At 43.9% G+C, this 26,247-nt stretch overlaps 1 protein-coding gene across 2 annotated transcripts in view; it reads right to left on the bottom strand.

Moving 5' to 3' along the window:
* Positions 1-24,436: 24,436 nt before the first annotated feature.
* Positions 24,437-26,247, bottom strand: part of RPA2 (replication protein A2) — a 28,274-nt gene continuing 26,463 nt past the window's right edge. For both annotated transcript variants that reach the window (XM_082248525.1, XM_082248526.1), the window contains one exon: positions 24,437-24,689. In XM_082248525.1, coding sequence (XP_082104651.1) covers positions 24,605-24,689 — 85 coding nt within the window. In that variant the 3' untranslated portion in view covers positions 24,437-24,604. The remainder of the gene's footprint in view (positions 24,690-26,247) is intronic.

Here is a 26,247-nt window from a genome sequence, read left to right on the forward strand (position 1 = left end):
TCACAGTCTGCTTAAACTAATAACACACAAAGAATGAAATGTTGCCATGTTTTTATTGAACACACCATGTAAACATTCACAGTGCAGGTGGAAAAAGTATGTGAACCCTTGGATTTAATAACTGGTTGAACCTTCTTTGGCAGCAATAACTTCAACCAAACGTTTTTTGTAGTTGCAGATCAGACGTGCACAACGGTCAGGAATAATTCTTGACCATTCCTCTTTACAGAACTGTTTCAGTTCAGCAATATTCTTGGGATGTCTGGTGTGAATGGCTTTCTTGAGGTCATTCCACAGCATCTCAATCGGGTTGAGGTCAGGACTCTGACTGGGCCACTTCAGAAGGCGTATTTTCTTCTGTTTAAGCCATTCTGTTGTTGATTTACTTCTATGCTTTGGGTCATTGTCCTGTTGCAACACCCATCTTCCGTTGAGCTTCAGCTGGTAGTCAGATGGCCTTAAGTTCTCCTGCAAAATGTCTTGATAAACTTGGGAATTCATTTTTCCTTCGATGATAGCAATCCGTCCAGGCCCTGACGCAGCAAAGCAGCCCCAAACCATGATGCCCCACCACCATACTTCACAGTTGGGATGAGGTTTTGATGTTGGCGTGCTGTGCCTCTTTTTTGCCACACATAGTGTTGTGTGTTTCTTCCAAACAACTCAACTTTGGTTTCATCCGTCCACAGAATATTTTGCCAGTACTGCTGTGGAACATCCAGGTGCTCTTTTGCAAACTGTAAACGTGCAACAATGTTTTGTTTGGACAGCAGTGGCTTCCTCTGTGATATCCTCCCATGAAATCCATTCTTGTTTAGTGTTTTACGTATTGTAGATTCGCTAACAGGGATGTTAGCATTTGCCACTGACTTTTGTAAGTCTTTAGCTGACACTCTAGGATTCTTCTTCACCTCATTGAGCAGTCTGCGCTGTGCTCTTGCAGTTATCTTTACAGGACGGCCACTCCTAGGGAGAGTAGCAGCAGTGCTGAACTTTCTCCATTCATAGACAATTTGGCTTACCGTGGACTGATGAACAGCAAGGCTTTTGGAGATACTTTTATAACCCTTTCCAGCTTTATGCAAGTCAACAATTCCTAATCGTAGGTCTTCTGAGAGCTCTTTTCTGCAAGGCATCATTCACATCAGGCAATGCTTCTTGTGAAAAGCAAACCCAGAACTGGTGTGTGTGTTTTTATAGGGCAGGGCAGCTGTAACTAACACCTCCAATCTCATCTCATTGATTGCACTCCAGTTGGCTGACATCTCACTCCAATTAGCTCTTGGAGATGTCATTAGTCTAGGGGTTCATATACTTTTTCCACCTGCACTGTGAATGTTTACATGGTGTGTTCAATAAAAACATGGCAACATTTCATTCTTTGTGTGTTATTTGTTTAAGCAGACTGTGATTGTCTATTGTTGTGACTTAGATGATGATCAGATCACATTTTATGACCAATTTGTGCAGAAATCCATATAATTTCAAAGGGTTAACATACTTTTTCTTGCAGTTGTATATATATACACAAAAGGAACACTTTTTAATCAAAGAATAGCATCAGGTCAATTAAACTCCTGGGATATTGATCTGGTCAGTTATGTCAGCTTTGGTATTAATGAAATTAACAACAGGTGCACTAGATGGACAACTATGAGACAACCTTCAAAATTGGAATGGTTTTACAGGTGGAGGTCACTAACATTTTGTTTTCTCTACTCATCTTTTCTGACTGTTTTTTTTACTAGTTTTGCATTTGGCTAGGGTCAGGGTCACTACTGGTAGCATGAGGCAATACCTGGACCCTACAGAGGTTGCACAGGTAGTCCAACTCCTCCAGGAAGGCACAACAATACATGCCATTGCCAGAAGGTTTGCTGTGTCTCTTAGCACAGTCTCAAGAGCATGGAGGAGATTCCACGAGGCAGGTAGTTACTCTAGAAGAGCTGGATAGGACCATAGAAGATACTTAACTCATCAGAAGGATTGGCATTGGCCTATTTGTGCAAGGAGGAACAGGATGAGCACTGCCAGAGCCCTACAAAATGACTTCCAACAGGCCGCTGGTGTGAATGTCTCTGACAAAATAATCAGAAACAGACTTCATGAGGGTGGCCTGAGGGCCCAACATCCTCTAATGGGCCCTGTGCTCACTGCCCGGCACCGTGGAGCTCAATTGTCATTTGCCGTTGAACACCAGAATTGGCAGGTCCACCACTGGCGCTCTGTGCTTTTCACAGATGAGAGCAGGTTCACTGTGAGCACATGTGACAGATGTGAAAGGTTCTGGAGAAGCCGTGAAGAACGTTATGCTGCCTGTAAAATCGTTCAGCATTACCAGTTTGGTGGTGGGTCTGTGATTGTCCAGGGAGGCATATCAATGGAGGGACGCACAGACCTCTACAGGCTTGATAATGGCACCCTGACTGCCATTAGGTATCGGGATGAAATCCTTGGACCCATTGTCAGACCCTGCGCTGGTGCAGTGGGTTCCTCCTGGTTCACGATGATGCCTGGCCTCATGTGGTGAGAACATGCAGCCAGTTCCTGGAGGATGAAGGAATTGATACCATTGAATAGCTCCCACGCTCACTTGACCTAAATCCAATAGAAAACCTCTGGGACATTATTTTTCAGTCCATCCGATGCCGCCAGGTTGCATCTCAGTTTGTTCAGGAGCTCGTGATGCCCTGGTCCAGATCTGGGAGTAAATACCCCAGGACACCATCCGCTGTCCCATTAGGAGCATGCCCCGACGTTGTCAGGCATGCATACAAGCATTTAGGGACCAAAAAAACTATTTTGAAGTACCATTTTGAGTTGCTGAAATAAAATTTCAGTAAAATGAACTAGCCTGCTGCATAATTTTTTCGCTTTGATTTTTGGGGTATCTGAGTTCAGCCCTCTGTAGGTTGATAATTTTCATTTCCATCAAACCATGTGGCATCCTTTCTTTCCTAACATATTACCTAGTCCCTATCAGTATAGATATCCAGCATGAGATTTTTTCCCCATTGAGATCTGATGTGTTTTAAAAGTGTTCCTTTAATTTTTGAGCAGTGTATAGATATATACAGTATCTCACAAAAGTGAGTACATCCCTCACATTTTTGTAAATATTTTATTATACCTTTTCATGTGACAACACTGGAGAAATTTCACTTTGCTACAATGTAAAGTAGTGAGTGTACAGCTTGTATAACAGCTTACATTTGCTGTCCCCTCAAAATAACTCAACACACAGCCATTAAAGCGGAGTTCCGGGCACAAAAACTGTATTTTTTTTTTGTGCCCCTCCGCTAGGTATGCCTCACCTGAAAAGGAATTGGATAGTTATTTTTTTTTTTTTTTTGTTTACTTACCTTGCAATTGAAGATCGAAGATACTCACCTCAGAGTACTTCCTCCCTCGGAGCCGCGGCTCACCCCGTCACTTCCTGCCTCGCTATGATTCCTGGGAGCTGAACGCCACAGCTCCCAGGAATCAATGCGACGGCACCGGCCCCGCTCGTCATTTCCAGGCGACGCCGCAATCCCCTGCTAAACAGCTTCTGGGCATGCCCAGAAGCTGTGGAGGAATGCGGCGCCGCGCCGGAAGTGACGAGAGGGGCCGGTGCGGCGCATTCTGGGACAAGAAGACGCGGAAGAAAACACAGAAGAGGACCGCGCCGGCTTCAGCTGCCCACAAGAGAGATGGAAACGCTGTGGAAGAAATTTTATAAGTAAGTATTTCTTCTAAAAGGTAAGTGCGAACCTGGACAGATCAGAGGCTAGCCATTGTAGAATGTGCTAGCCCTGACTGTCCCGGGGGTATGATTATTAAAAAATGACATCTGTGCCCGGAACTCCGCTTTAATGTCTAAACTAAAAAAATAAATACATTTTAACCGCCTCGTCACCATGAGCTCGCGCAAGAAAGAAACCGTATAAAGAAGTCGCGTCCGCAAATTAAATCGCTGTTCAAACCACACGTGAGGGGTATCGCCGCGATCGCCAGAGCAATAATTTAAAAAAAAAGCGCTACTCTGTAACTCTAAACTGGTAACCGTTAAAAATGTTAAAGCGTCGCCTATGGAGATTTTTATTGACCGTAGTTTGTCGCCATTCTGCGGGTGTGCGCAATTCTAAACCATAACATATTTACTCGACGTGACATCATCTTTCACAATATACAAAAAAGGGCTAATGTTACTGTTTAATTTTTTTAAAATGCAGTGAAATGTAATTTTTCCCAAAAAATGGTGTTTAAAAGACCGCTGCGCAAATACCGTGTGACGAAAAATATTGCAATGACCATCATTTTATTCTCAAGAGTCTTTGCTTAAAAAATATAATGTTTGGGGGTTCTAAGTAATTTTCTAGCAAAAAATACTGATTTTAACTTGTAAACAACATTTGTCAGAAATGGGCTTGGTCCTTAAGTGGTTAATTGGTGTCATTTTGTTTTTCCAACTTTCACTCACTGCTTGAACAGTTAGTTTTTTATTTATCTGATGATCAATGAAGGACACAGCTCCTGATTCTTCTTAACCATTGGGTTATGCTCCCCTTTACAGGAGTGGGACACTAGGCAGGAAAAAGCTTGACTACACCTATGGGCAGTCCCAGGGGGTATACACCTACTCTCAGCTATAGGCACTCAGTTTTGTAACAAGCAGTGTCAGAAGAAAACCAACTCCACAGAGCGGTGGGTGCTGTGTGTGTCAATGAACATCAGAGAAATGAATTTCATGGTAGGTCAAAAATCCCATTTTCTCTTTAGGTAATTGACGGACACAGATCCTGATTCTTCCTAACTATTGGGACGTCCCAAAGCAGTGTAAATATGAGGGGTGGGAAAACAGCAGAAAAAAAATTCCCAAGGCTAACTATAGCCAACCAGGTAACATGGAGCTCAATCATTAACAACTGGTGCCCACCTGAAAAAACAATATACCCTCAAAGAGGACCAGGTCCTTTATACAGCAGCCTGCAAAACATTTTAGCCAAGAGAAGCATTCGCAGATGCCAACACATCCTTTTTATAAAACTTTGAGAAAGTGTGCACAGACGACCAGGTAGCATATATGGTAGGGACCGCGCTCAATAACTTATGTGAATAATATCAATAAATATAAATACAGAATTTTGTGTGATAGCGTTAAATAGCTAGCTCTATACTTCTCCAGTAAGTTTTTAACATTTTAGGCCAATTTGTTTTCTGCTATATATTTTTGGCAAAAAAAAAAAAAAAAAAATCGCAATAAGCGTATTTTGATTGGTTTGCGCAAAAGTTATTTCGTTTACTAACTACGGGAAAGATGTCATTTTTATTGTTTTTTTTTTAAACTAATAATGGCGGCGATCTGCGATTTTTTTTTTTTTGCGGGACTGCGACATTGCGACGGGCAGATCGGACCCCTGACTGACATTTTTGACACTTTTGGGAGTACCAGTGACATTACTACAGTATTCAGTGCTATAAATATGCACTGTTACTGTAAAAATGACACTGGCAGGGAAAGGGTTAACTTTATTGGTGATCAAGGGGTTAAGTGTGTTCCTAGGGGCATGATTCTAACTGTGGAGGGGTGTGGCTTGTGATGTAATCATAGAGACATGCGATCCTACATAGCAGGATCGCATAGCCTCTGTGATTACTTTAGTGAGAATGACAGCTACGACAAGCACTGACATGTACGGCACTTTGCCTGGGAGCGCCAGACTGCCGCCGCACAACTGCGGCGGGCGGTCGCCAAGTAGATAATCAGGATGGTGAGCTGATACCATGGAACAACGTTCACTCGGTGAGGAATTTGGTGGGTGGGTGTCGATCCTTTCACCTCCACCGCATGCATGGGTCACTTACCAGATGACCCCTTGGGGTCAGGCGCCAATAAGATCTCCTATAGTGTTTTCCCACTGGGGTTCCCTCGCTGGGGTTTCCTTCTAAGATATCCCACTCTGTATTCCCTTAACCTCACTCTCCACAGAGAAAACCCGAGCAGGATATCATAGCAGGAAGCCCCATTTGTAGACACAATGTCGTCATACAAATGGAAATCAGAGAGGACCTTTGGAAGGAATGACAGACAGAGACGAAGAACCACCTTATCTCAGTGAACCACCAGGTAAGGTGGACGACAAGACAACGCCTCCAGCTCTGACACCCTGCGTGCAGAAGCATTAGCCACCATAAAGGCCACCTTCTGGGACAACGTAAGCAGGGGAAACTCCCAAATATTTTCGAAGGGAGGATTCTGGAGAACTGACAACACCAAATTGAGGTCCCACAGCGGCAATGGAGACTGCACTGGAGGAGCCAAGTGTCGAACTCTGGATAAAGGTAGGCATCAAGGAATGTGTGACCAATGGATGTTGAAAGAAAACTGCCAAGGCCAAAACCTGGCCCATGATAGTACTCAAAGCCAGGTGCTGCTCAACCCCCTGTTTGAGGGAAGCCAAGATCCAAGCCACAGAAAAGGAGCGAGAGAGAACCCCAAGAGACTCACACCACGCTATGTACGTCTTCCGAGTATGATGGTAGATCTTCCTAGAGGTAGATTTTCTAGCCTTTATTAAAGCCAGCGACTGTAAAGCAGGATTGAAGGTTGGCCCTTGGGACAGCAGATCTTCCCCGAGAGGAAGTCTCCAAGGAGCATCAGCGACCAGCCGTACCCGATTGGCGTAGCAAAATTGGCGAGGCCAGTCTGGAACCACTAGAATGACCGGAATCCCATCTGCTTCAATCCTGCGCAGGAGTCTTGGCAGAAGTTTGAGAGGGAGGGCGCCTAAATCAGACGATACCTACTCCAAGGAGCCACTAATTTGCAGTTTCCCCTCCAAGTCTAAGCGTAAAAGTTTAGCCCACTCGGTCAGAGCTTGCGACACCAGGGCAATAGTAAATACTGGCCTAAGTGCTGAACCAGCCACAGTGAACATATGGCGGTCCAGAGCCTCTGCTCTCATATCAACCTGAATCTTTAACCTCCCTGGAGGTATGATTATGTCAGGAATTCTGTACCAAAAGCGGTACAATTTTTTGCATGGAAATTTGGCGTTATGTTTTATAGGCCTACAATTCTTAGTAATTACTGACTTAAACCTGACCAAAACAAGACTCTAGTAGACATCCCAGATGTGTTAATTTGAAACACAAACGCATGAATTCTAATCTAATCAATAATATAATTTTATTATATAATATATATATATATAAAATAAAATTATATTATTGATTAGATTATAATTCATGCATTATTTTATATATATATATATATATATATATATATATATATACCGGTAATATAAATGTTATGTGTTTGTGTTTTGTGCAACGTTCAACGTTTGAATTTCCCTCCCTAGTTCCGCTCCCATGCAGCATTGCTGCTGCAGGGAACGGAACTAGGAAGTCATCATACCGACGGAGGACGGACGAGCGGCGGGGATCTCGGCTGCCGATCACAGCAATGGGAGATCATCGCTGGATCGCCAGGAGAAGGTAAGAGACACCGCTGAGCGCTCTGCACATCCACCCCAAGCGTGACTCGGGGATACCGATAACAGCATGGAAAATCCACCCCGAGTCACGCTCGGGGATACCGCTAGGCAGGTTAAAGGCTGGGGACTCCCCTACTGGAATTAAGGTAGCTTTATTTAACCTGGAAACCAGCGAGTCCACTACAGGTGGGACTGTCCACTTTTTAGGCAGAGAATCCTCATAAGGGTACAGAAGGATACTGAATAGCAAAAAGTTTAGGGACCACAAGAGTGCGTTTTGGTCAACCCCACTGTTTTGTGACAATGTTGTCAAAGTCAGCAGAAAAGGGGAACACCTCCGCCACTGTGGAGGGCCTTTGGTGCCCAAAGGGACTGCTCTCCGACCCAACATTTCCGTCATGTTTAACCACTTGCCGACTGCCTAACGACTACGACTATTTACATCTGCAGTCAGCCCCTCACAGGCAAACCCCCCCCCCCCGCGCGAGTGACCGGCGGACCCGATGTCCGCCGGTCACTCGCGATCCTCGGTTACAGAGGGAGAAAGGCAGGCGGCTAATGTAAACAAAGCCGCCTGTCATTCTCCCCTGTGTAACAGCACAGATCATACGGCCCTGCTATGTAGGACTGTTGATCTGTGCTGTTACACCACTAGCCACATCCAATCACAGTAAGAAACACGCCCCTAGGGACACACACAACCCCTCCCTCTCAAATAAAGTTAACCCCTTCACTGCCAGTGTAATTTTTACAGTAACAGTGCATATGTATAGCACTGATTACAGTAGTAATGTCACTGGTAACCCCAAAAGTGTCAAAAATGTCAGTCAAGGGTCCGATCTGTCCGCCGCAGTCCCGCAAAAAAAATCGCAGATCGCCGCCATTACTTGTTAAAAAAAAAAAAAACAATAAAAATTACAAAAATCTTTCCCTTAGTTAGTAAACGCAATAACTTTTGCACAAACCAAAACCAAACATATGTAGCAGAAAACAAATTGGCCTAAAATGTTAAAAATTTTTGATTTTTAAATTTTTTTGGGGGGAATTTCATATAAAAAAATTTCAAAAATATTGTTATTTTTGCAAAATTGTCGCTCTTTTTTTGTTTATAGCGCATGATCAAAAAATCACACAGGTGATCAAATACCACCAAAAGAAAGCTCTGTTTGTGGGAAAAAAAGGACGTCAATTTGATTTGGGTACAGTGTCGCACGACCGCGCAATTGTCCGTTAAAATCACGCAGTGCCAAATTGCAAAATAGGCCCTGGTCAGGAAGGGAGTAAAATCTTTCGGGGTTAACCACTTATGCCCCGGAGGATTTGGCTGCTCAAAGACCAGAGGCCTTTTTTCAACTTGGCACTTCGTAAATTTAACGGACAATTGTGCGGTCATTCAATGCTGTACCAAAACAACGTCTTTTTTTCCCCCACAAACAGAGCTTTCTTTTGGTGGCATTTGATCACCTCTGCAATTTTTATTTTCTGCGATATTAATAAAAAAAAATAAAATATTTTGAGAAAAAAATGACACTTTTTTAACTTTGTCTTTTATAAAATATCCAATATACTCAATTTATGTCATATATTTTGGCCAAAATGTATATTCTCTCCATTTAGCCCAAATTTTTTTACCTCTATCTACCCATCCCCTTGAAATATATGTGAGGTCCTCCATCAATGCCACTTGTTCAACCTTTCGACACCACTGGCGGAATGTAGGTGGTTCCGGGTTTCCCCAACTGGCTGGTATCAAGGCCTTCGCTGCATTGAGTAAATGGGGTAAGATAGAATGTTTGTATGATTTTAGGGGTTTTGCTGTACAATGAAAAAGAACCGTCCAGAGGTCTCTCGGTAGGGGGGTACCTGTTATTTTCGTAATGGCATCCAATATATTTTCCCAATATGTTTTTATAAGTGGGCACAGCCACCATATATGCGCATGAGTTGCCAGTTAACAGTTTGTAATTTACCTCTGCCGTTTTAGTTGAGAGAGAGGAAGACACAGCCAGCTGGAGAATCCGAGCTCTCTGTTTATCTGACAAAGGAGAAGCAAAATCATATTCCCATTTTGCCAGATATTTTGGGTAATCTGGGTAGTACATACTCAACAAAACTTTGTAAAAGACAGATATAGCATGCCGCAAGGTTTGCTGTGCATGTAATATTGTTTCAACGGGATTGAGATCTGTCAATTCACGTATAGGCTGTGGGAGAGAGCTTAGAAAACTCGTCAACTGACTATATCTCCACTCGTCCATCCGTGGATGTCTTATTTCTCTTAATGTGCTGATCTGTTTATTATTAAATACATGATATATACGAAGCTCCTCCCCTGGTTTCCATTGTCTGAAACCCATATCCATAAGGCCTGGGGTAAACAGAGCATGGCCTAATATAGGCATGAGTGGCGAATTACATGCCCACTTAAATTTTTTATGTAAAAAATCCCATATAGCGAGTGTAGAGGTAGTAATTGGAGAAACTGTGGACAGCATTAACCTATATTTATGTGGTATCCAAGGGGATTTGGATAGATCTACCCCACTCAAATCCCGTTCCACCTGTACCCAAAGTTTCACGTTATTCGTACAGACGAGGTCTGCTATTCTGGCTAGTGCTACTGCATAATAATATAATATCAATTGGGGAAGAGCAAAAACCCCATTTGATTTGACTCGATAGAGGGTCGTTTTAGCAACACAAGGTTGCTTACCTTTCCATTTAAATTTGGACAATAATCTTTGTATAATTGTAAAAAAAGCTCTTTGGCACTCCTAATGGTAACATCTGCAGTACAAACAATATTCGAGGCAGTATAGACATTTTAATTATATTAATTTTCCCCAACCACGAATGTGGAATAGATGACCACCGCCGAAGTAGATCCTTAATATTGTTTAACAATGGAATATAGTTATGTCTATACAACATAGAAACTCTGGGTGTAAGGTAAACACCCAGATATTTCAGACTATTTGTTTGCCAGCGGAAAGCAAAAGATGATCTTATTGCAGCGACGTCAAAAGAGGACATATTTATGTTCATGATTTCAGACTTGCTCATATTAATTTTGAAGTTAGAGACCTGTTAATAATCCGAAAAAGCTGATATTAAATTAGGTAAGGAAACTAGGGGTTTTTGTACAAAAAAAAGAATATCATCCGCATATGCGGCATATTTATGTGTAAATTGGCCTATTTGTACCCCTTGAATATCTATATTATTTCTAACTGTAGCTAAAAAAGGTTCCAGGGACAATACGAATAATAATGGGGACAGGGGGCAGGCAGCCCTGTCGGGTACCGTTATACAGATGAAAAGTATCGCTAACTGTACCATTAATTTTGACCCGGGCTGTTGGAGAAGAGTATAATGCAGATATCCTATTCATCATTTTGGATCCAAGTCCAAAATGTTGAAGGACAGCATTTAAGTAGTCCCAATCCACCCTATCAAACGCCTTCTCAGCATCTGTTGAGAGGAGTAGGGTGGATTGGGAACTTACTTTTACATAATGAATCAGGGAGATGGCTCTCAACGAATTATCCCTGGCTTCTCGTCCCTGTACAAAACCCGCCTGTTCAGGTAGGACCCATTCAGGTATCAGCGGCATAAGCCGGGTAGCTAAAACTTTTGCCATTAACTTATCACCATTTAACAAAGAAATAGGGCGATAGCTGGTGCAGCATGATGGATCTTTATCAGGTTTTGGCAATACCACAATGTGGGCCTCAAGTATTTCCTTCCGAAGTTGAGGGCAAGCAGATGTGAAGTTAGCATATGTGGTTAAATGTGGGAGGAGTATGGAACCAAATGTATTATAATAATTAATAGTAAAGCCGTCTGGGCCTGGAGCCTTCCCTACTGGTGTAGATCTTAACGCCTTCCTAAATTCTGACACAGTAAGGTCATCCTCCAACGCAGAGAGCATCTGAGATGATCATTTCGGAAGATTCGCCGATGTCAAATAAGAATTAATTTTATCAAGTTAAAATTCCTTTGACATGTGCGAAAGCCCCACTTGTACATTGTAAAGATCTGCATAATATTCTTGAAAAATGTTGGCAATTTCCGGGGTTGATTGTGCCCAGGTGCCCATCCGCGTCTTAACCCGAGCTATAAAAGAAGTAGTATGTTTACTTTGCAAGGAGCGAGCGAGCTGTTTGCCAGGTTTATCTCCCCATTCATATATTACACGGGAAATTTTGTGTGCATGGTTCTTGACCTCAAGATCAAGAAGCGACCTCAGTTCATCTCTTCTAATTTCTAATGCCTCTAAATGTTTAGCCAATAGAGTAAGTTTATGCTGGGTTTCCAAAATTTTAATCTCAGATAAAAGCTTTTCCGTTTGTTGGGATCGTTCCTTTTTTTTTCCGAGCCCCCAATTCTATCCGTTGGCCCCGTATGCTTGCCTTATGGGCTTCCCATATTACTGGAGGTGATAAATCATCTCCAGTGTTCTCTTCAAAATATTGTGACAAAGAGGAAGATAATGAAGCCACATCCGCTGGGTTTGCCAAGAGTGAATCATTCAAACGCCATTGATATTGTTTCTTTGTCAAAGATGGTAATGCCAATGTAATCTGTACTGGAGCATGATCAGAGATTGTAACCTGACCTATTGATGCTGTACGCAAATATGACGTCGATTCGGGAGTATGAATTATGCGTCTTAGAAAAGTGTGAATAGTCCTGCGTTTTTGGATTTAAGAGACGCCATACATCCATCAATTGAGAGTCGTGTAACCGCTTCCTAATAAATGATAATTTTTTTAATGAAATACTAGAACGGCCTAGTGGGTCTAAAGTTATATCTCCTGCCAACACTAATACCCCTTTTGCAAATCCCATTAGTTTAGTAAGGATTTTTGACATAAATGGTATTTGATGGTCATTAGGGCCTTTCAGGTTTTCTAATGTACATTGCTAGTCCTTGTTTGGCATATAGTGTAGGATTTCTTTTTCCATGCAGCCTGTGGGCTGAACGAAAAAAAAGAGAACCTAACAGAAACAGGAAAATGCTGTATACAGTGTGTGTTGTGACAGGGGGTGTAGGGGTGATCAGGGGGTTAAATCTTTATTGGGGGGTGGCGGGGACCCTAAACCTACTTGGGACAGAAACTAAGTCGTTAGCGCTAACTCAAGTCACAATCGCACGAACAGAAAAACAGTATATTACGTTTGTATTAGTGTGCAATGTGACAGGGGGGAAGGGGTTGCGGGTATTTTAAGTGTAAAAGGGAGGGCCGCAAGCGCTACACCTGGTCACAAATCACACTTATACGGGTATATAGAAAAATGCTATACACTGTATACAGTGTGTTGAGAAGGGGGGGTAGGGGTTAACTGGGGGGGGGGGCAATCGGGGGTTAAGTGTGCCTATCCAAGTGTGTGCTTGGTGCAGTACTCAGATGTGCTCTCTCCTCTCGATGAATCCAAAAAGGATCATGGGAGGAGAGAGCAGGTCTTTTCTGAGCCTGTGTTTACATTACACAGGCTCAGAATAGAATCTGATTGGGCAGGACTGATCAACAGGTCCAGGCCAAAAACCATTGGCCTGGACCTGATGACTGATTGGTTCTGAACCCAATCAGGTCATCAGCGGCGCCCCAGAGCGGCGGGATCTAGTGACGTAGTACTACGTCACTTTGCCTGCACGGGGCTGACCGCCGCAGTAATTGTACTCGCGGCGGTCAGCAAGTGGTTAAAATTCCACGCACTGACACAATCAGTGCATCCACCAGCATCTTTTCATGCGCGGCTAGAGGAGCAGATCATTCTCACTTTCTGAACACTCAGGGTGTGGGGACACAGACTCAGTAGGGTGACTCATGTCCGCGGCAGCCGAAACAGATTCAGGGGACAGAAACTACCTCTTGACCAGGCCTAACTTTTTGGCTGGATCTGGCTGCATGAGGAGCGAACCCGCAAATGCCAAACCATCCGCTCCCCCAGCCCAACAACTGCAGCAGGGAGCCCAGAGGACAATCCTTGCCCTAGTCACTAACTCCCAGAGTGGCAGGGGACCCTGCTCAACCCCCGTTGCGTACCACCCTTAAGAGCATGTGGCAAAAGCCAGCTCATAACCTCACCTGGGGGGGCTGGAAGACCCGGCTTGGGGGGGGGGGGGGAAGGAACTCCGGATCCCACATCCACCCCAAAACCCTCCAGTGGAAAAGGGGGGGGGGGGCAGCTACCTACCATACCAGGAAACAGGGTGGGCACCGCGCCATCATCAGAACGGGGGGGGGGGGGGGGGGAAGAGTCTTTCGGCCAGGAGGATACCTGCTACTCAGGCCAAGGCCAGGTCGTATGCGTCCTCGCGAGACATTTATTTAACTCACAGCCCCTGTTCACGACGGAAGTGAGGCCTGTACGCGCTTCGCTGGCCAGACTTGGGGGGGGGGGGGGGACCTTCTGGATCTTTAAAAAAAAAAAAAAGAAAAAACAGTCCCTCCCCCAGTCTGGCAGTTGCTTGTAGATTCTCACAGGAACAAAAAAAATAGGAAAAAATTTGGAGTTTAAAAAGGGAAAAAGATCCCAGCAAGGAACTAGGTCCTTACTCCTGACTAAGCAGAAAAAGAAAAACTGAGTGCCTATAGCTGAGAGTGGGTGTATATCCCCTGGGACTGCCCATAGGCGAAGTCAAGCTTTTTCCAGCCTAGTGTCCTACTCTTGTAGGGGGCAGTATAACCCAATGGTTAAGAAGAATCAGGAGCTGTGTCCATCATTGAACGAAAGAAAAATTGGTATTTTTGGAACCCTAAAGTATAATAGGAACAAATTTTAAGATATAATCATTGAAAAACATAAGAGGAGGTAGAGCTTATAGCCACCTTGATGTGGGCATGAGGCATGGCAGGCCCAGAGCTGAAAGCTAGTAATTGGTTTCTAGGGCTGCCCTGTATCCTAGCAACCAATCACCTACTTGTTAACTCAGCACCCCCACCCTCCATCCAGTGCTGTCCAGCCTCCTACTGTTAGGTCTGTGAGATTGAAAACAGCGGTGGTGATGGCCGCTGAGCAGAACAGCTCCTAAATGGCAGGACACCACCGGTCCCAATCCAGACCGCGGGTCATCATTTAGTTATGCCTGATACACAGTATCACCACAAGACTTAATGGGATTGCTCCTTCAGATGTAAAGAATGACGACTCATCTTTTGTAATGACTTTAAAAGGTTAAGTTCTGCTTTTGCACCAGGTTAATTGTTTACCCCAAATCCAACAAGGTTAGGGTTTCTCTACCTAGCAGCGGTCACATTTAGTGCTCACAAAACACACAGGACTCCTTTTAAATTCGCACTCTCTGCACCACACAAAAGTGAATCGGCTCCATAGAAAGCCAGCTTGATTCACATGTCATGCGAATCTGTTGCGGCTCAAAATGCATCCAGTTCGCATTTATGTGAACGTAGCCTTAAATTAGCCTAGGGCTCCGCCCACACAGCTGCATCATTCCTTTACAGGGATCTGTGAACGAATAAACTACAAATCCCACTGCAGCAGACAGTCTTGTAGTTCTCAAGAAACAACAAAGCCCCTATCTGAAAATATATTGAAAACTACAACATTTTAAACAGAAAACTGAAGTGATTGTTAATGTTTTGAACATATGTAATTAACAGTTTTATAGACTATATTCCACTTAAAATTAAAGCAAATAAGCATTTAAAATTTTTGCTTCTAGTCCCCCCCCAGTTACTTATGTGTACAAGTAGGTAATTATGCTATAAAAATACATTAGGGTCCTTTCACATGGGCTTTTCAATCAGTTCCGCCTGTCAGTTTTTGACTGCGGACCTGAGCAGACCCTCCTCTATGGAGCCGCAGATGTCAATGGACACCAGCCGCCATCCGATCTGATCCTGCCCGAAAATTCCAGACGGCTAGGAATCTAATGAAAAACGGATAGGCTGTATATTTCCAGGGATTTCACCAGAGGATAGTGGGCCTGTGTCCGCTCTGCACAGTGGAGTGGACAGGACCCGTCATCCGCCTGCTTAGCGGGAATCAGCGGAGCGATCCCCCGCTGAACAAGCGGAATCTGCAAGACGAAGGCGCCCGTGTGAAAGGGGTTTTATACCACTACTTCTATGAGAAGACCACATAAGTAGGTCTTAGTTCCATGGTGGGAACATGGCAGGGCCTAGAAATAAGGGAGCACATTCCGACTCTTGACGGCTGAAAACAAAAAAAAAAAAAAATACATCTTCCTGTAATTTATCCCAAAATATTTACATAATTTCTGCACCCCAATGAATTTACTCCAAAAAAATAATCAAAGTCTGTTAATTAAAATATCACAATTGTGACGTACCTAACGTAGCAGAATATTTAAAAAAAAAAAAACAGGGCGTAAATCTTCTGAAGTGCCCGAGTGTTTTTCCATTTTGGAGACTTCTACCTTACTGTATTATGCACAGTTTCTTCAAGACAGATAGGGTTTTATTTGGTAGAAAATCTGGATTAATATTTTTATTCATTTGGGTTTTATTGACTATAGACACTAAAGATTTTGAAAAAATAGGAAAAATTACAGAAAAATGCTAACAACTTTTACATAATTTGTGCACCTCATAAATTTACCCCAAAATATTATCAAGGTCTGCTGAATATTACATTGCAACTTTTATGTAACATAGCAGTAACAATAACGCTCAAAAGTGAATGTATGATTTACTTTAGAAGAGCCGTGTTCCCCCTTTGATGCTACATTGTGACACATGGGGAAAAAAAAACAAAAAAAAAAAACAGCATTTTGTAAATTATTAGTGTAAAATTTAGATGGATTTATGAAGGCACAAATTAGGATGACTGCTACTTTTTCATAGGCATTCAAAACGCTACGGATTAAAATGACCTTGCGTTCACTTACATTTAACGCATACAAACGTCATTCAAGATCATCCGTCATTTTTGCAAGAATTCTTCTGGAGAGAAAAAGTTATATTTGGTCTCATGCACATGGTAAACTTAGCTTTTAAAAGCTAAAATTTTGAAGTTTATCTGCACCCAAAAAGTACAGGTGCTGTGTAGAGCTGCCTATGTAAAAGGAATAGCTGTGTGTGGTTGTACGCGGTTATATTTGGGTAGGAGTGCCCTGAGAAATGAATGGCTATGGGGTTATAGCTGTACTCACAAACATGTGTATAGTGTACGGGAATAAATGGATTTTTGTAAGAACTTACCGTAAAATCCTTTTCTCTTAAGCTCATTGACAGACGTAGTCTTCTTGATTCTCAAGAGCTGGGTTATGTTGTCTCCGCAGGAGTAGGACTAGACAGAATGACAAAACGTTCTGGCTCCACCCTAGGGGCAGTCCCTGAGGGTATATCCTCCCTCTCTCTGCTACAGGGAATCAGTTCTGTTTAAAGCAGTACAGAGAATTTAACCCAACCCAACTCAATGATAGAGGGGCGGGTACTACGTCTGTCAATGAGCTTAAGAGAAAAGGATTTTACGGTAAGTTCTTACAAAAATCCATTTTTCTCTATCGCTCATTGACAGACGTAGTCTTCTTGATTCTCAAGAGCTGGGACATCCAGAAGCAGTGCCACAAATGAGGGGTGGGATTGACAAAATCAAATCCAATCTAGAAGGCCCAACCGGTGCCAAACTAGAAGTTTTAAAGGCTCATTATAAACAAAGAATGAGGCTAAAGAAAAATTTTTCCAACGGAAAAAAACCCTCGAGGTAGACCACTGGTCTCCTCAAATTGCGGCCTGCAAAACCTTGCGGCCAAATGAGGCATCAGACGATGCCATTACATCAACTTTATAATGTTTAGAGAAGGTATGCACCGACGACCAGGTAGCCGCCTTGCACACCTGGACCACTGACGCCTGATGGCGAAAGGCCCATGACGCACTAAGTGCCCGAGTGGAGTGCGCCTTAACAGGGAACGGGGGCTCCCGACCCTTAATAGAATAAGCCTGCACTACCGTCTGTCTGATCCATCTGGAAATGGTCGCGGCAGAAGCAGGCAACCCCTTTTTGGGTCCATCTGGGATCACAAAAAGTGAATCCGTCTTGCGAAACGAGTCTGTCGTTTTCAAGTATACCCTGATCGCCCGGACCACATCCAAGGAGTGCAAAGCAAATTCCTGAGGATGACTGGGCTTAGGACACAGGGAAGGTAATACAATTTCTTCATTCAGATGAAATTCTGAAACCACTTTTGGTAGGAAGGATGGATTCGGACGAAGAACCACCTTATCTCTATGAACCACCAGATATGGTGAACGACAAGATAATGCGGCCAGTTCTGACACCCTGCGTGCAGAAGTAATAGCCACCAAGAAGGCCACCTTCTGGGACAACGTGGGTAGAGGAATCTCCCTAATATCTTCAAAGGGAGGTTTCTGAAGAACCGACAACACTAGATTAAGATCCCAGGGGGGTAACGGCACATGCACTGGCGGAGCCAGATGTCGCACCCCCTGGATGAAATTCCGCACCAAGGAATGAGTAGCCAAAGGCTTCTGAAAGAAGATGGCTAATGCTGAGACCTGACCCTTGATAGTACTCAAGGCCAGTTTCTGCTCAACCCCTTGTTGCAGAAAAGCCAATATTCGGCTAATCGAATAAGACCGAGGACGGAACCCCAAAGGTTCACACCATGCAATGTAGGACTTCCATGTGCGATGATAAATCTTTCTGGAAGTCACTTTCCTTGCTTCAACTAGAGTAGGAATAACGGAAGCTGACAAACCTTTGTCCTTCAGCACCTGGGTCTCAATAGCCAGGCCGTTAAAGCCAGCGATCGTAAAGCAGGATGGAAGATCGGTCCGAGACAGTAGATCCTCCCTGAGAGGAAGTCTCCATGGGACGTCCGCCACCAGTCTGACCATGTCGGCGTACCAAGCTCGACGAGGCCAGTCCGGAGCTACCAGGATTACTGGGATTCCTTCCTCCTCTACCCTGCGAAGAAGTCTTGGCAGTAACGCGAGAGGAGGGAAGGCATATATTAGCTGGTATTGCCCCCACGGGGCGATCAGTGCGTCTGCGGTTTCTGCTAGAGGATCGCGGGAGCGAGCCACGAATCTCTGAACTTTCCTGTTGAATCGTGATGCCAACAGATCCACATCCGGGGTGCCCCACCGTAGGCACAACTGGTGGAAAACGTCTGGATGGAGGGACCATTCCCCCTGATCCAGGGTCTGACGGCTGAGATAATCTGCCTGCCAATTCTCCACCCCCGGAATGAACACCGCAGAGATTGTTGGAACAAATCGTTCCGCCCAGCGAAGAATGCAAGCCACTTCTTTGGCCGCTCAGACACTCTTGGTGCCCCCCTGATGATTGACATAAGCCACGGCCGTGGCATTGTCCGACTGGATCCGAACCGGGCTGCCCTGGAGCTGCTCGGTCCAGTGAATCAGACAAAGTCTGATCACTCTCAGTTCCAATACATTTATCGGTAACCTGGATTCTTCCGGGGACCAAAGTCCCTGGACAGATAACTGACCAAGAATTCCTCCCCATCCAGATAGACTGGCATCCGTGGTCACTATCGTCCAATATATTGGCAGAAATGACTTTCCCTGGCTGAGCATTGGAGACCGAAGCCACCAAACCAGAGACTCTCTGGTCTGTTTGCTCAATCGTATCTGATTGTCCAGGGATTCCGATTCCATCTGAGAAGAATCTCTTGCTGAAGAATTCGGGTATGGGACTGGGTAAATGGGACTGCTTCGAATGAAGCCACCATCAACCCCAGAACCCTCATGCACGTCCGAAGGGAAGACCAGCTGTTGGACAGTAACAACTGGACTGCTGATTGAATCTTTCGAAGTTTCCCTACCGGAAGGAAAACTCTCGTCCTGACTGTGTCTAGAATTAGACCCAGATATTCGAGCCTCTGGGTGGGAACCAGAAATGACTTTTGCTGGTTCACCAGCCACCCGAATTCCTGTAAAGAAATCATAATAATTTCTATATTTTGTAGCAAGGTCTGAGGAGACTCTGCATGAAGCAGAAGATCGTCTAGGTAACCTAGAATCGATATACCTCTTTGGCGCAGAAGTGCCAACATTGGGGCCAACACCTTTGTGAAGACCCGCGGAGCCGTGGCGAGACCGAAAGGAAACGCCACAAACTGATAGTGGTTCTCCTCTACAGAAAAGCATAGAAAACGCTGATGTCCTGCGAAAATGGGAATGTGAAGATAGGCGTCCTTGATGTCTATGGACGCTAGGACATCCCCTGGATGCAGGAAGGCTGCTACCGTGCGAATGGACTCCATTCTGAATCTTCTTATGTTGACAAAAGAATTGAGTGCTCTTAAGTCCAGAATTGGACGCACTTTGCCCTCTTTCCTGGGTATTGTAAACAGGTTTGAATAAAACCCTTGAAATCGTTCTGTCCAAGGAACGTGGACTACCACTCCTTGTTGTAGTAAATCTGTGACTGCTCTCCTCAGATCTTCTAAACGATCTGCGGATAGACGGATATTGGAAGGGAAGAATCGCGCCGGTGGGAGAGATCGAAACTCGATCTTGTACCCTGACCTTATGACTTCGCAAACCCAATTGTCCGGGATTCTGGAAAGCCATGGATCCGGGAACCGGCGAAGACGTCCCCCCACCCCAGTTATGGGTGGGGGCGCACCTTCAGGCTTTGGATGGTTTATCTTCAGGTCTGGAGGGGGCGGGCTTTTGCTTGCCCGACCAACGACCCCTGACGCCTCCTGTAGGAGCTTTGGAGGACTTAGTTTTTTCACCCGCTGGACGAAAAAACCTCTTGTGAGCAGAAAAAGAAGGCCCTCGTCTTTGACGAGTTCCTCTACCTTTAAAATTTTGCGGTAAAAAGGTGCTTTTTCCACCAGTGAGATCCTTAATGATCTCATCTAAGTTGGCTCCAAATAGACGCTCTCCTGAAAAGGGGATATTAGCCAATGCTTTTTTGGAACCTTGGTCGGCTAACCAACCTTTTAGCCACAGTGTACGCCTGAGAACCACTGCTGAGACTGATGCTCGCGCCATTAATGGAGTGGCGTCTAACGCCGCATCACATACAAACTGTAACCCCTGTATCATTTGTTCCAACAAATCTGATACCGCCTGAGGGACTTCTTCTAAGTCCCGGCGTAACCACTTGGTCCATTCAGTTACAGCCTGCGAAACCAGACCAATAGCAATTATTGGTCTGAAAGCTGATCCAATCAAGGAAAACATGGTGCGAGACATAGCTTCTATCTTGCGATCCACTGGATCTTTAAAAGACGGAGCGTCTTCTAAAGGAATAACCGTGGCTTTATTCAATCTAGCAATAGGTGAATCCACCACAGGTGGTTCTGTCCATTTCTTAATAAGGGTTTCCTCAAACGGATAACGCCTGTCAATGCGTTTAGAAATATTAAAAGTGCGTTTTGGCAGACGCCATTCTTCTTCGATTGGATTGCCAAAACATTTGGGCAATGGAAAAACCTTCGCCACTTTGATGCGCTTTTTAGTCCCAAAAGGGATCTCAGTTTCAGCTATTTCCGATGGAGTACCCTGTAACCTTAAAGTCTCTTGAACAGATACAATGAGTGCGTTTACCAACGCTTCCTCTCGGGCTATGGCGGATGCCGAAACATCCTCCTCACTGTCTGAAGAGACAGGACCCGAGACACCAATACCAGATGAAGTACCTGCAACTGCAGAAATAGGCTCAGAGTCTGAATCCGAAGTTTCAGATAATAAGGGGTTAAGCGGGGGTCGCTTTCTTGCGCCCTGTCCCTGACAAGCCACTTCCACCCGGGACACAAAAGTTTCCATAATAGCTGACAAAGATTCAATTGTCAATGGGGTGCTGGAGGATCCCGCAGACCCCTCGTGGGGATCCGGAGGAGATACATGAGTGGCAGGGTCCATGTTAATACAGGACACCTTTGCCAGCAAAAACAAAAAAACTTTCTTTTTTTTTTTTGTGTGTCTCCCCCTAGCGCAATAGCGCCCCTCAGAGTACCTGCTTCTCGATCCCAGAGAGAGAGAGAGGGACCCCCAAGGCTCACCAACCGATGCAGTGCAGTTTCCAACAAACTGCAGTCAGCGTCTGTCTTACACAGACTGGAAGGAGCTGTTTGCTTTTTTCCCGGGCAGAAGGCGTGGCTCCGCCCCCTGTGTACGCCTTCCGGCGTTCCCAGCCCTCCACGAGGTAGCTGGGCTCACAAAACATGGCCGCCCCCATAGAAGAGACATAAGACTCCAAAAACATGGCGGCCGGCGTGACCTGAGGACATACATGCATTCGGTCTACGGCAAAATGGCGGCGGACCGCCGATATCGTCTTCCCAGCACATCCACCTGCACTCTGCTAAGAGGTGACATATGGATCTACAGAGATACACTGCACATAAGGTAGGATTATACCTCCTATGTCTGCTGTAATTTACAGTCTGCTGGGTAGAGTGTTAGCTCTTGAACCAAGTCCACTTCCCACAAACACATGCTGTATTACAAGGGGGACTTGTAAGTATCAGATATATACTGACCATATATGGAGGGGCCCATAATATATACTGCCTCATAATGAGGAAAAAAGGGAACGTTTACTCACCATACCGAACCGATAGGCACCCTCTCTTCACAATACCCTCTCCACCGGGGTGGGGGTTTTGTGGACGCCTCGACTCTCTGGTACCTGGCGTCCCAGCGAGCTTTTAACTCGCAAAGTCAGTCCCTTTGCTGGGACTCCGTCGCGGCCGACTCAGCGCACTGGTCTGCACGCGCTCTTAGGCAGAAACCGGGGTGACCACTGGATCTCAACATCCAGCCCGTCGCCCGGCCCCGCATACTTACTTGAATATGTCGCGGCCGACCAAGCGCAATGCCATGGTCTGCGCGCGCTCGTAGGCCGGCTGGGGTGACCACAAGTGTCGCCCAGTCCGGCATTTTTGCTTGAAGATCTCACAGGAAAAAAACACTGGAGAAAACTACCTAAAAAATGTCTTTTTCTTAAAGAAAAAAAGTCTTGCCAGGACCAAAAGATCCCAGCAAGGAACTTAGGTCCTTACACCTGACTAGACAGAAAAAAACTGATTCCCTGTAGCAGAGAGAGGGAGGATATACCCTCAGGGACTGCCCCTAGGGTGGAGCCAGAACGTTTTGTCATTCTGCCTAGTCCTACTCCTGCGGAGACAACATAACCCAGCTCTTGAGAATCAAGAAGACTACGTCTGTCAATGAGCGATAGAGAAATGCCTGTATGCACATTTATCTGAGTACTGGCATATACCCATGCACATTTGTGTAGGGTCATTCATTTATATGGTGGGTAGCTTTACACACCACCTGTGCTTCCCGGGCGCAGAAAACAACCAAAATTTCCCCTTTTTCTTCGGGAGGGGTCTGAATACGATTAGAGATTTGATCCAGACCTCTAAATTCGAATTTACAGCTGTAGCTCACTGATATCAATCATCTATTGCTGGCTTCAATCAGCCTGCAGTTAGTCACTAAAGCAGTGATCGACTGCTGCGTGGAAGGCTGGGCAGAGCTATGATAGCTTTGCTGGACCCTCTGTAGAGAATGGGTGTGCGGTGACATCACACTCCCAATGTAAACAACACAAAAGGGTTAACTAAAGTTAGAGTGGGCAAAATGAGACTTATATCTGCATAGAAACCAATCAGCTTCTAACCTCAGCTTGTTCAATTAGGCTTTGTCAAAAAAGCCTGGAAGCTGATTGGTTTCTATGCAGAAGTGAGCCTGATTTTGCACTCTCCAGCTTTATTAAATAAACCCCAAAGTTTATTTTTCAGAAAGCACTGAGGTTAACCATTTAACTACTGCCATAACTACTCCCATCATGACCAAAGTCAAAAACTTTAAACACCATACCCCCAAATTTTGACACGTTTTAAAACTACATATCATAACTGTTTAGTATACCCAAATGGATTATACCTTGTTTTTTCCCCAGAACAGATTGGGCTTTAATTTGGTAAATGGTAATGCATATCCTGTCTCCATGAATGGTAAACCTCAGCTGAAAAACATTATGCTCATAACAATAGCGGTCAATGAATAGTCTCCATAAAAGGAAACTAGTAGATTACCCAGCTATGCCATAATTATATTCTGGTCGCACTCCCTTATACTGAACAATGCACACAAGCACAGAAGTGGCACTTTCACATTGTGGATGCTACAGCAAACTCAACCTGTCCTCCCTGGTCTAGAATGAAAAAGATTGACCCTGCTCTAGCTTCTCACAATATCCTTACAAAGAATGGCACATACTAAGGTCAATCCTTTGGAATAATTTTATTCAGAATCGGTTTGCTGGAAGTCCTTTGACTGTAGCTAGGCCCTCCAACACTATTTACCAGGATGGGGTAGTTACAAATAAACTATGAATGAACAGAAAAGACTAAAATCTATTTATATCATCCAAATTTATTATACATGTTTTATTTACATATCTTTTAAAGATTCTAATGTTAAACTGAAACAATATTAAAAATTGAGAAAAATCCTTGTGTCATAGTACAAAACAGCTATGAGTGCTATCCTTATGAATAGTCTGTACACAAAAGAATATTAGAGAATTAGACAGACATTAAAAGGTGGTTTCAAATCTAAATGGGAAATGTAGCTTTTGGAAGCATATCAAGAGTTAAACTGCCCACACAATACCAGTTATAGTTGCATACACATGGTTCCCAGATAAACTTTAAGTAAACAGTTTAACTGGATCAACAATATATAATCTTTAGAAGGAAGATGAATATTCATTGTGAGCACCTTTGTAAATAGCTGTTCTTGCTATGAAGAATGCCATCCACTCTACTTAGCCAGTTCATTAACAATTCTCATATCTAGCAGATATAAAGTGAAGCTAAGTTCTATTATCCTTTTATGCTGATGCAGATATCAGTAGAGTAAAAATAAACTGGTAGTTTTACATGGATATGGTCCAGATGGGTGAACATAAGCAACATTTACACCATTTCCCTCCAAGGGTTCATATGTAATCATGTGTGTGTCTTTCAGTAATAAAAGTGGTGGACAATATACTATGCTTAGCTTGCTAAAAGCAAAACAAATGGCAGCAACGACCAGCTGTGGGAGTCTGTTCTTGCAATCAGCCAAAACTTCTCTAAGGTTACTATTGTTTTTTTCTTGGCTTCCATTTGATTAATCACCATCTGTTGACTTATAATGGTCATCATCCACGGTAGAATAAATATGACCTTCATTGCTGAGGAACTCCAAAGCTTGTCTAAAATAAATAAATAAAAGAAAGGTGTTAAATGAAGACAAAATGCTGAAAACAATATAATCTCAAAGATGATACTTAGAGCACATTGGTTGGATGGACATTGAAGAGCATCTCAGGGAACAAGTGAAAGCCACTAGTAAATTGCTAATGCGATAAAGCAATCAATGGAACAGTGCTAAAAGTAAAAATAGTCTCAAAGCTTCATTTTTAGAGGCTGGGTGCACCTTAAAAATAGTCTTTTTCCCCTCAAATAGAGCTTTCTTTTGGTGGTATTTGTTCACCTCTGCATTTTTAATTTTTTGAGTTATAAAACAGTTCAATATTGATGATCAGTTCTCAAAAAAATATTGGGGAACTGGAGAAAGTGCAGAGAAGGGCAACCAAGTTGATAAGAGGCATGGAGGAGCTCAGCTATGAGGAAAGATTAAAGGAACTGAATTTATTCTCTCTTGAGAAGAGGAGATTAAGGGGGAATATGATCAACATGTATAAATACATAAGGGGTCCATATAGTGGACTTGGTGTGAGTATCAACTTAAGGCCATCACAGAGGACAAGGGGGCACTATGTAGAGAAAAAGATTTTGCCCCCAAAAAAATGGAAAGGTTTTTTCACTGTAAGAGCTGTGGAAATGTGGAATAGACTCCCACCAGAGGTGGTTCTGGCCAGCTCACTAGATTGCTTTAAAAAAAGCCTGAATTCTTAGCTAGGTGTAATTATTATAACTGTCTACTAATATGTATAGGTAAAGTTGATCCAGGGAATATCTGACTGCCTCCGATTGGACCATGCTTTGCTGGGGTTTTTCGCCTTCCTCTGGATCAACTGCGGGTATAGGATTGTGTATATGGGATTGTACGGTTGCGTTTTCTTTACTGTTTTTTGTTTATTGGTTGAGCCAGATGGACTGGTGTCTTTTTTTCAACCTGTAACTATATAACAAAAAAAGACTGGATTTTGAAAAAATATATATCATTTCTGCTATAAAACATATCCAATAAACAAAATGAAAAAAAAAAATAAAAATATTCAATATTCGTATATTGATTTGTTTTGCGCAAACGTTATAGAGTCTACAATCCATGGGATAGATTAGCGGGACTGCAATATTGCGGCAGATGTTTTGACGCACACATACAGTGATCAGTGCTAAAAAAAAAAAAAAAAAAAAAATAAATATGTGCACTTGTCACTGTTCTAATGACAGTGGCTGGAAAGGGGTCACCACGGGCAATCAGAGGGATAACAGTGTGCCCAACCAATGCTTTACTACACTGTGGGAGGTGCTTTTTCTAGGGGAAGAGATTGTATTTCCTGCTTTGCAGGGGCACAAATTGAATCTCTTCCCTCCTGTCAGAACGGCGATTTGCCTCGTTTTGTCCCACTGCAGGAGGATTGGTGGGTGCCAGCGGACAGAGTCCATGATACCTTTCCATAGGCTCCCCCTGTGTATAATCACAGCGGGAGTATACACACACACACACACAGTACAGACCAAAAGTTTGGACACACCTTCTCATTCAAAGAGTTTTCTTTATTTTCATGACTATGAAAATTG

Source organism: Pelophylax lessonae, assembly GCF_965119305.1.
Source record: "Pelophylax lessonae genome assembly, chromosome: 2".
Lineage (NCBI taxonomy): Eukaryota > Metazoa > Chordata > Amphibia > Anura > Ranidae > Pelophylax > Pelophylax lessonae.